Genomic DNA, 13,369 nt, shown 5'->3' on the forward strand with positions numbered 1-13,369 from the left:
CTATAAAGGGAATAGGGTGCCATTTGGGACGCAGGACAAATTAAAATGGTGTTAATGTCTCTGCTGGACTCTCTCTCTCTCTCAGTATTTTGACCTGGCTGCTGATGTGATGGCAGAGAATGCACACCTCACCTACAAGTTCCTCACCCCGGTAAGTAACACAGGTCCCTTGCCTTTCATTGTACTTTCTTTTCATGCTACATCCCTACAGTCAGTAACTAGGGATAGTTCTCCTGTTCTTGTCACACTTCATTCACACGCCCAATTCATTTTCTGGTCCAGTTTCTCCTGCTATGTTATTAAACCATTTATCTCTGTCCTCTCTGTGTTCCAGTATCTGTATGAGTTTCTGGACGCCATGTTGACCTGCCAGACAGCTCCAGAGGAGGTAACAAAAAAACACTCTACTACACACCATTTACACCCTATACTACCTACTCCCTACTAGTACTAATCACCCTATACTACCTACTCCCTACTAGTACTAATCACCCTATACTACCTACTCCCTACTAGTACTAATCACCCTATACTACCTACTCCCTACTAGTACTAATCACCCCTATACTACCTACTCCCTACTAGTACTAATCACCCTATACTACCTACTCCCTACTAGTACTAATCACCCTATACTACCTACTCCCTAATAATAATCACCCTATACTACCTACTCCCTAGTACTAATCACCCTATACTACCTACTCCCTACTAGTACTAATCACCCTATACTACCTACACCTTAGTACTAATCACCTATACTACCTACTCCCTACTAGTACTAATCACCCTATACTACCTACTCCCTACTAGTACTAATCATCCTATACTACCTACTCCCTACTAGTACTAATCACCCTATACTACCTACTCCCTACTAGTACTAATCACCCTATACTACCTACTCCCTACTAGTACTAATCACCCTATACTACCTACTCCCTACTAGTACTAATCACCCTATACTACCTACTCCCTACTAGTACTAATCACCCTATACTACCTACTCCCTACTAGTACTAATCACCCTATACTACCTACTCCCTAATAATAATCACCCTATACTACCTACTCCCTAGTACTAATCACCCTATACTACCTACTCCCTACTAGTACTAATCACCCTATACTACCTACACCTTAGTACTAATCACCCTATACTACCTACTCCCTACTAGTACTAATCACCCTATACTACCTACTCCCTACTAGTACTAATCACCCTATACTACCTACTCCCTACTAGTACTAATCACCCTATACTACCTACTCCCTAATAATAATCACCCTATACTACCTACTCCCTAGTACTAATCACCCTATACTACCTACTCCCTACTAGTACTAATCACCCTATACTACCTACACCTTAGTACTAATCACCCTATACTACCTACTCCCTACTAGTACTAATCACCCTATACTACCTACTCCCTACTAGTACTAATCATCCTATACTACCTACTCCCTACTAGTACTAATCACCCTATACTACCTACTCCCTACTAGTACTAATCACCCCTATACTACCTACTCCCTACTAGTACTAATCACCCTATACTACCTACTCCCTACTAGTACTAATCACCCTATACTACCTACTCCCTACTAGTACTAATCACCCTATACTACCTACTCCCTACTAGTACTAATCACCCTATACTACCTACTCCCTACTAGTACTAATCACCCTATACTACCTACTCCCTACTAGTACTAATCACCCTATACTACCTACTCCCTACTAGTACTAATCACCCTATACTACCTACTCCCTACTAGTACTAATCACCATATACTACCTACTCCCTACTAGTACTAATCATGCTATACTACCTACTCCCTAGTACTAATCACGCTATACTACCTACTCCCTAGTACTAATCACCCTATACTACCTACTCCCTAGTACTAATCACGCTATACTACCTACTCCCTAGTACTAATCACCCTATACTACCTACTCCCTACTAGTACTAATCACCCTATACTACCTACTGCCTAGTACTAATCACCCTATACTACCTACTCCCTACTAGTACTAATCACCCTATACTACCTACTCCCTACTAGTACTAATCACCCTATACTACCTACTCCCTACTAGTACTAATCACCCTATACTACCTACTCCCTAGTACTAATCACCCTATACTACCTACTCCCTACTAGTACTAATCACCCTATACTACCTACTCCCTACTAGTACTAATCACCCTATACTACCTACTCCCTAGTACTAATCACCTTATACTACCTACTCCCTACTAGTACTAATCACCCTATACTACCTACTCCCTACTAGTACTAATCACCCTATACTACCTACTCCCTGGTACTAATCACCCTATACTACCTACTCCCTACTAGTACTAATCACCATATACTACCTACTCCCTACTAGTACTAATCACCCTATACTACCTACACCCTACTAGTACTAATCACCCTATACTACCTACTCCCTACTAGTACTAATCACCCTATACTACCTACTGCCTAGTACTAATCACCCTATACTACCTACTCCCTACTAGTACTAATCACCCTATACTACCTACTCCCTACTAGTACTAATCACCCTATACTACCTACTGCCTAGTACTAATCACCCTATACTACCTACTCCCTACTAGTACTAATCACCCTATACTACCTACTCCCTACTAGTACTAATCACCCTATACTACCTACTCCCTAGTACTAATCACCCTATACTACCTACTGCCTAGTACTAATCACCCTATACTACCTACTCCCTAGTACTAATCACCCTATACCACCTACTCCCTACTAGTACTAATCACCCTATACTACCTACTCCCTACTAGTACTAATCACCCTATACTACCTACTGCCTAGTACTAATCACCCTATACTACCTACTCCCTAGTACTAATCACCCTATACTACCTACTCCCTACTAGTACTAATCACCCTATACTACCTACTCCCTACTAGTACTAATCACCCTATACTACCTACTCCCTACTAGTACTAATCACCCTATACTAGCTACTCCCTACTAGTACTAATCACCCTATACTACCTACTCCCTACTAGTACTAATCACCCTATACTACCTACTCCCTACTAGTACTAATCACCCTATACTACCTACTCCCTGGTACTAATCACCCTATACTACCTACTCCCTACTAGTACTAATCACCATATACTACCTACTCCCTACTAGTACTAATCACCCTATACTACCTACTCCCTACTAGTACTAATCACCCTATACTACCTACTCCCTACTAGTACTAATCACCCTATACTACCTACTGCCTAGTACTAATCACCCTATACTACCTACTCCCTACTAGTACTAATCACCCTATACTACCTACTCCCTACTAGTACTAATCACCCTATACTACCTACTGCCTAGTACTAATCACCCTATACTACCTACTCCCTACTAGTACTAATCACCCTATACTACCTACTCCCTACTAGTACTAATCACCCTATACTACCTACTCCCTAAGTACTAATCACCCTATACTACCTACTGCCTAGTACTAATCACCCTATACTACCTACTCCCTACTAGTACTAATCACCCTATACTACCTACTCCCTACTAGTACTAATCACCCTATACTACCTACTCCCTACTAGTACTAATCACCCTATACTACCTACTGCCTAGTACTAATCACCCTATACTACCTACTCCCTAGTACTAATCACCCTATACTACCTACTCCCTACTAGTACTAATCACCCTATACTACCTACTCCCTACTAGTACTAATCACCCTATACTACCTACTCCCTACTAGTACTAATCACCCTATACTACATACTCCCTAGTACTAATCACCCTATACTACCTACTCCCTACTAGTACTAATCACCCTATACTACCTACTCCCTAGTACTAATCACCCTATACTACCTACTCCCTACTAGTACTAATCACCCTATACTACCTACTCCCTACTAGTACTAATCACCCTATACTACCTACTCCCTACTAGTACTAATCACCCTATACTACCTACTCCCTACTAGTACTAATCACCCTATACTACCTACTCCCTACTAGTACTAATCACCCTATACTACCTACTCCCTACTAGTACTAATCACCCTATACTACCTACTCCCTACTAGTACTAATCACCCTATACTACCTACTCCCTACTAGTACTAATCACCCTATACTACCTACTCCCTACTAGTACTAATCACCCTATACTACCTACTCCCTACTAGTACTAATCACCCTATACTACCTACTCCCTAGTACTAATCACCCTATACTACCTACTCCCTACTAGTACTAATCACCCTATACTACCTACTCCCTACTAGTACTAATCACCTATACTACCTACTCCCTACTAGTACTAATCACCCTATACTACCTACTCCCTACTAGTACTAATCACCCTATACTACCTACTCCTACTAGTACTAATCACCCTATACTACCTACTCCCTACTAGTACTAATCACCCTATACTACCTACTCCCTACTAGTACTAATCACCCTATACTACCTACTCCCTACTAGTACTAATCACCCTATACTACCTACTCCCTACTAGTACTAATCACCCTATACTACCTACTCCTCTAGTACTAATCACCCTATACTACCTACTCCTACTAGTACTAATCACCTATACTACCTACTCCCTACTAGTACTAATCACCCTATACTACCTACTCCCTACTAGTACTAATCACCCTATACTACCTACTCCCTACTAGTACTAATCACCCTATACTACCTACTCCCTACTAGTACTAATCACCCTATACTACCTACTCCTACTAGTACTAATCACCCTATACTACCTACTCCTACTAGTACTAATCACCCTATACTACCTACTCCCTACTAGTACTAATCACCCTATACTACCTACTCCCTACTAGTACTAATCACCCTATACTACCTACTCCCTACTAGTACTAATCACCCTATACTACCTACTCCCTACTAGTACTAATCACCCTATACTACCTACTCCCTACTAGTACTAATCACCCTATACTACCTACTCCCTACTAGTACTAATCACCCTATACTACCTACTCCCTACTAGTACTAATCACCCTATACTACCTACTCCCTACTAGTACTAATCACCCTATACTACCTACTCCCTACTAGTACTAATCACCCTATACTACCTACTCCTACTAGTACTAATCACCTATACTACCTACTCCCTACTAGTACTAATCACCCTATACTACCTACTCCCTACTAGTACTAATCACCCTATACTACCTACTCCTACTAGTACTAATCACCCTATACTACCTACTCCCTACTAGTACTAATCACCCTATACTACCTACTCCCTACTAGTACTAATCACCCTATACTACCTACTCCCTACTAGTACTAATCACCCTATACTACCTACTCCCTACTAGTACTAATCACCCTATACTACCTACTCCTACTAGTACTAATCACCCCTATACTACCTACTCCCTACTAGTACTAATCACCCTATACTACCTACTCCCTACTAGTACTAATCACCCTATACTACCTACTCCCTACTAGTACTAATCACCCTATACTACCTACTCCCTAGTACTAATCACCCTATACTACCTACTCCCTACTAGTACTAATCACCCTATACTACCTACTCCCTACTAGTACTAATCACCCTATACTACCTACTCCCTACTAGTACTAATCACCCTATACTACCTACTCCCTACTAGTACTAATCACCCTATACTACCTACTCCCTACTAGTACTAATCACCCTATACTACCTACTCCCTACTAGTACTAATCACCCTATACTACCTACTCCCTACTAGTACTAATCACCCTATACTACCTACTCCCTACTAGTACTAATCACCCTATACTACCTACTCCCACTAGTACTAATCACCCTATACTACCTACTCCCTACTAGTACTAATCACCCTATACTACCTACTCCCTACTAGTACTAATCACCCTATACTACCTACTCCCTACTAGTACTAATCACCCTATACTACCTACTCCCTACTAGTACTAATCACCCTATACTACCTACTCCCTACTAGTACTAATCACCCTATACTACCTACTCCTACTAGTACTAATCACCCTATACTACCTACTCCCTACTAGTACTAATCACCCTATACTACCTACTCCCTACTAGTACTAATCACCCTATACTACCTACTCCCTACTAGTACTAATCACCCTATACTACCTACTCCCTACTAGTACTAATCACCCTATACTACCTACTCCCCTACTAGTACTAATAACCCTATACTACCTACTCCCTACTAGTACTAATCACCCTATACTACCTACTCCCTACTAGTACTAATCACCCTATACTACCTACTCCCTACTACTACTAATCACCCTATACTACCTACTCCCCTACTAGTACTAATCACCCTATACTACCTACTCCCTACTAGTACTAATCACCCTATACTACCTACTCCTACTAGTACTAATCACCCTATACTACCTACTCCCTACTAGTACTAGTCACCCTATACTACCTACTCCCTAGTACTAATCACCTATACTACCTGCTACCTAGTACTAATCACCCTATACTACCTACTCCCTACTAGTACTAATCACCCTATACTACCTACTCCCTACTAGTACTAATCACCCTATACTACCTACTCCCTACTAGTACTAATCACCCTATACTACCTACTCCCTAGTACTAATCACCCTATACCACCTACTCCCTACTAGTACTAATCACCCTATACTACCTACTCCCTAGTACTAATCACCCTATACTACCTACTCCCTACTAGTACTAATCACCCTATACTACCTACTCCCTACTAGTACTAATCACCCTATACTACCTACTCCCTAGTACTAATCACCCTATACTACCTACTCCCTAGTACTAATCACCCTATACTACCTACTGCCTACTGGTACTAATCACCTATACTACCTACTCCTACTAGTACTAGTCACCCTATACTACCTACTCCCTACTGGTACTAATCACCCTATACTACCTACTCCCTACTAGTACTAATCACCCTATACTACCTACTCCCTAGTACTAATCACCCTATACCACCTACTCCTACTAGTACTAATCACCCCTATACTACCTACTCCCTAGTACTAATCACCCTATACTACCTACTCCCTACTAGTACTAATCACCCTATACTACCTACTCCCTACTAGTACTAATCACCCTATACTACCTACTCCTAGTACTAATCACCTTATACTACCTGCTCCTAGTGCTAATCACCCTATACTACCTACTCCCTACTAGTACTAATAACCCTATGCTACCTACTCCCTACTAGTACTAATCACCCTATACTACCTACTCCCTAGTACTAATCACCCTATACTACCTACTGCTCTAGTACTAATCACCCTATACTACCTACTCCCTAGTACTAATCACCTATACTACCTACTCCTAGTACTAATCACCCTATACCACCTACTCCCTACTAGTACTAATCACCCTATACTACCTACTCCTACTAGTGCTAATCACCTCTGCTACCTGCTCCCCTAGTACTAATCACCCTATACTACCTACTCCTACTGGTACTAATCACCCTATACTACCTACTCCCTACTAGTACTAATCACCCTATACTACCTACTCCCTACTAGTACTAATCACCCTATACTACCTGCTCCTACTAGTACTAATCACCCTATACTACCTACTCCCTACTAGTACTAATCACCCTATACTACCTACTCCCTAGTACTAATCACCCTATACTACCTACTCCCTACTAGTACTAATCACCCTATACTACCTACTCCCTACTAGTACTAATCACCCTATACTACCTACTCCCTACTAGTACTAATAACCCTATACTACCTACTCCCTACTAGTACTAATCACCCTATACTACCTACTCCCTACTAGTACTAATCACCCTATACTACCTACTGCCTAGTACTAATCACCCTATACTACCTACTCCCTACTAGTACTAATCACTCCTATACTACCTGCTCCCTACTAGTACTAATCACCCTATACTACCTGCTCCCTAGTACTAATCACCCTATACTACCTACTCCCTACTAGTGCTAATCACCCTATACTACCTACTCCCTACTAGTACTAATCTACCCTATACTACCTACTCCTAGTACTAATCACCCTATACTACCTACTCCCTACTAGTACTAATCACCCTATACTACCTACTCCCTACTAGTACTAATCACCCTATACTACCTACTCCCTACTGGTACTAATCACCTATACTACCTACTCCTTGGTACTAATCACCCTATACTACCTACTCCCTACTAGTACTAATCACCCTATACTACCTGCTGCCTAGTACTAATCACCCTATACTACCTACTCCCTACTAGTACTAATCACCCTATACTACCTACTCCCTAGTACTAATCACCCTATACTACCTACTGCCTAGTACTAATCACCCTATACTACCTACTCCCTACTAGTACTAATCACCCTATACTACCTACTCCCTACTAGTACTAATCACCCTATACTACCTACTCCCTAGTACTAATCACCCTATACTACCTACTCCCTACTAGTACTAATCACCCTATACTACCTACTGCCTAGTACTAATCACCCTATACTACCTACTCCCTACTAGTACTAATCACCCTATACTACCTACTCCTAGTACTAATCACCCTATACTACCTACTCCTACTGGTACTAATCACCTATACTACCTCCTCCCTACTAGTACTAATCACCCTATACTACCTACTCCCTACTAGTACTAATCACCCTATACTACCTACTCCCTACTAGTACTAATCACCCTATACTACCTACTCCCTACTAGTACTAATCACCCTATACTACCTACTCCCTACTAGTACTAATCACCCCTATACTACCTACTCCACTAGTACTAATCACCCTATACTACCTACTCCCTACTGGTACTAATCACCCTATACTACCTGCTCCCTACTAGTACTAATCACCCTATACTACCTACTCCCTACTAGTACTAATCACCCTATACTACCTACTCCCTACTAGTACTAATCACCCTATACTACCTACTCCCTATAGTACTAATCACCCTATACTACCTCCCTACTAGTACTAATCACCCTATACTACCTACTCCCTACTAGTACTAATCACCCTATACTACCTACTCCCTACTAGTACTAATCACCCTATACTACCTACTCCCTACTAGTACTAATCACCCTATACTACCTACTCCCTACTAGTACTAATCACCCTATACTACCTACTCCCTACTAGTACTAATCACCCTATACTACCTACTCCTACTAGTACTAATCACCCTATACTACCTACTGCCCTACTAGTACTAATAACCCTATACTACCTACTCCCTACTAGTACTAATCACCCTATACTACCTACTCCCTACTAGTACTAATCACCCTATACTACCTACTGCCTAGTACTAATCACCCTATACTACCTACTCCCTACTAGTGCTAATCACCCTATACTACCTACTCCCTACTAGTGCTAATCACCCTATACTACCTACTCCCTACTAGTACTAATCACCCTATACTACCTACTCCCTACTAGTACTAATCACCCTATACTACCTACTGCCTACTAGTACTAATAACCCTATACTACCTACTTCCTAGTACTAATCACCCTATACTACCTACTACCTACTAGTACTAATCACCCTATACTACCTACTGCCTACTAGTACTAATCACCCTATACTACCTACTCCTACTAGTACTAATCACCCTATACTACCTACTGCCTGCTAGTACTAATCACCCTATACTACCTACTCCCTACTAGTACTAATCACCCTATACTACCTACTCTACTAGTACTAATCACCCTATACTACCTACTCCCTACTAGTACTAATCACCCTATACTACCTACTCCTACTGGTACTAATCACCCTATACTACCTACTCCCTACTAGTACTAATCACCCTATACTACCTACTCCCTAGTACTAATCACCCTATACTACCTACTCCCTACTAGTACTAATCACCCTATACTACCTACTGCCTACGTACTAATCACCCCTATACTACCTACTCCCTACTAGTACTAATCACCCTATACTACCTACTCCCTACTGGTACTAATCACCCTATACTACCTACTCCCTACTAGTACTAATCACCCTATACTACCTACTCCTACTGGGTACTAATCACCCTATACTACCTACTCCTACTAGTACTAATCACCCTATACTACCTACTCCCTACTAGTACTAATCACTCTATACTACCTACTCCCTACTAGTACTAATCACCCTATACTACCTACTCCCTACTAGTACTAATCACCCTATACTACCTACTCCCTACTAGTACTAATCACCCTATACTACCTACTCCCTACTAGTACTAATCACCCTATACTACCTACTCCCTAGTACTAATCACCCTATACTACCTACTCCCTACTAGTACTAATCACCCTATACTACCTACTCCCTACTAGTACTAATCACCCTATACTACCTACTCCCTACTAGTACTAATCACCCTATACTACCTACTCCCTACTAGTACTCACCCTATACTACCTACTCCCTACTAGTACTAATCACCCTATACTACCTACTCCCTACTAGTACTAATCACCCTATACTACCTACTCCCTACTAGTACTAATCACCCTATACTACCTACTCCCTACTAGTACTAATCACCCTATACTACCTACTCCCTACTAGTACTAATCACCCTATACTACCTACTCCTTCTGGTACTAATCACCCTATACTACCTACTCCCTACTAGTACTAATCACCCTATACTACCTACTCCCTACTAGTACTAATCACCCTATACTATCTACTCCCTACTAGTACTAATCACCCTATACTACCTACTCCCTAGTACTAATCACCCTATACTACCTACTCCCTAGTACTAATCACCCTATACTACCTACTCCCTACTAGTACTAATCACCCTATACTACCTACTCCCTACTAGTACTAATCACCCTATACTACCTACTCCCTAGTACTAATCACCCTATACTACCTACTCCCTACTAGTACTAATCACCCTATACTACCTACTCCCTAGTACTAATCACCCTATACTACCTACTCCCTAGTACTAATCACCCTATACTACCTACTGCCTACTAGTACTAATCATCCTATACTACCTACTCCCTACTAGTACTAATCACCCTATACTACCTACTCCCTAGTACTAATCACCCTATACTACCTACTCCCTAGTACTAATCACCCTATACTACCTACTGCCTACTAGTACTAATCACCCTATACTACCTACTCCCTACTAGTACTAATCACCCTATACTACCTACTCCCTACTAGTACTAATCACCCTATACTACCTACTCCCTACTAGTACTAATCACCCTATACTAGCATCAACCTTCAGTAGCATTAAACACACCACTACTACACACATATATTTGTGTTTCATGTTTTAGCCAATGACCTGAATGTTCGAGTAATGTAATAAACCAGTCCTCTATAATACAGAGTGTTTAAAGTCCTGTGTCATTGTTGCTGCTGTTTGTTCACTCTGAGGTATATATCCCTGTCTCTGATCACGTCTCTGTTGTGTTTGACCATCGCAGGCCTTCAGGAAGTTTGATGAGATGAACGCCAAGTTGACAGATCAACTACGCAAGCTGGCCAAACAGGTTACGTTCTTCCAGTCTCCTCTCTTTCTGTCATCCTATGTTGTCTGTTTATCCTGTTATCCTGTTGATGTTGTCTGTTTATTCTGGTTCTTCGGCTGTCCCTATAGGATAACCCTTTTTGGTTCCAGGTAGAACTTGTTGGGGTTCCATGTAGTACCCTCTGTGGAAAGGGTTCTACATGGAACTCAAAAGGGTTCTACCTGGAACCAAAAAGGGTTCTTCAAAGGGTTCTCCTATGGGGACGGCCGAAGAACCCTTTTAGGTTCTAGATAGCCCCTTTTTTTCTAAGAGTGTATTCCCTATATGGTGCACTACTTTCGAGTAGAGCCCTATGAGAATAGGGTGCCATTTGGGACGCACACTTACCTTTTCCAAGCCTTCTACAGCCCAGTCATTTTTTTGATCTGGTCACATTGGAGCTGTTGAACCTTTAATAGCTTTATATTGTTCCTCTCAGCTATCAGTCAAGTTTTCCCCTGAACTGTTCAGGATAGAGTGATAGACTATTCTGTGTTATCAGTGGTGATTTTACCATATAAATCTTGGTGGGGCAAACTAAAAAATATATTTTTTTGTAGCATGCCAGCAAAGCCACAACACAACACTAAACAATACATTAATTGCACTATAACGGTGACAAACGGTGCCCACAAACTGTTAGGGCCTACATAAAGCAGAGTCCCAACAGCAGTCCCAACACCTTACCACTGCTACACCTGGCTATCAGCGGAGCCTTGTCTGGCAGCGAAACAGTTCATTCAGCCTCATTTACTGCCTTTAAAAAAACATAGCTGATATGGCTGACTTGCTTAAACAAATGTGGTTTATACTGACAATTGAGATGTACAAACTATGGCGTAAGGGGACGACGAGCGGATAAGAGGCAATCCATAATTTCGATAAAGACATTAATGAGCGAGCTAGGACGGACGTAGTCTAACTAACTTTGTTAGTGAGGCACATGGGCTACTAACAGCTTACTACACAACTTACACTTAGTATTACTTTCTTAGCTACAATATACATATCTCCCTGGCATATTACATCATTTACGCAGCAGCATACAATACATTTTTGGACTCACTTTGTTGTGCTGTGCTCACTTGAACAGGAAGGTGGCGTGGCGGTCCTTCGTGGGCAAATTTTGTCATCAACCTTTGTCAAGTCTGGCATTCTCTGGATTTATGGTGCTTTCAAGACAACCTTGAACTCTGAAAAATCAAGGTCGAATTATGACGTTAGTGATCTCCAGGTCGGAGCTCTAGAAAGAGGCCCGAGTTCCTGACTTGCAATTCCGAGTTGGATGAACCGTTCAAAACATATTTTTTTCCCAATCAGAGCTAGTTTTTTTCCGAGTTCCCAGTTGTCTTGAACGTGGCAGAAGTCATGCTGGATTGACAGCATGGCCAATGTTGAATGTTTATCCTTTTAAGCTTGGAGAAGAGACCCTTAAACCCAGACTTGGACCACACACCCACTCCACTTCCAAACCACTCATTGTTGAATTTGCGATTTCCAACTTGTTGTGTAATGTTTATGTTCAATGGCCGATGAGCACCGATACATTTTATCTATAATTTCTCTTCATATGACAAGGATTGAAAAGGATTTGGCAGTAGATTGTCGACTTGACTCATGATGATGACTGCTAGCTTAAGATTTTGAAAGTATGATGTTGACATGATCAGTCCAATCAAAGCTACAGTAGACAGAACGTGATT

The 13,369-nt window shown here is 41.4% G+C and overlaps 1 protein-coding gene across 2 annotated transcripts in view; it reads left to right on the plus strand.

Moving 5' to 3' along the window:
- LOC121551675 (tetratricopeptide repeat protein 30A) overlaps nt 1-13,369 on the plus strand; it is a 39,391-nt gene that overhangs the window by 13,835 nt on the left and 12,187 nt on the right. For both annotated transcript variants that reach the window (XM_041864385.2, XM_041864386.2), the window contains exons 10-12: nt 86-151; nt 335-388; nt 11,583-11,648. In XM_041864385.2, the coding sequence (XP_041720319.2) occupies nt 86-151; nt 335-388; nt 11,583-11,648 (186 nt within the window). The remainder of the gene's footprint in view (nt 1-85; nt 152-334; nt 389-11,582; nt 11,649-13,369) is intronic.

The sequence above is a fragment of the Coregonus clupeaformis genome, chromosome 35, assembly GCF_020615455.1.
Source record: "Coregonus clupeaformis isolate EN_2021a chromosome 35, ASM2061545v1, whole genome shotgun sequence".
Taxonomy (NCBI): domain Eukaryota; kingdom Metazoa; phylum Chordata; class Actinopteri; order Salmoniformes; family Salmonidae; genus Coregonus; species Coregonus clupeaformis.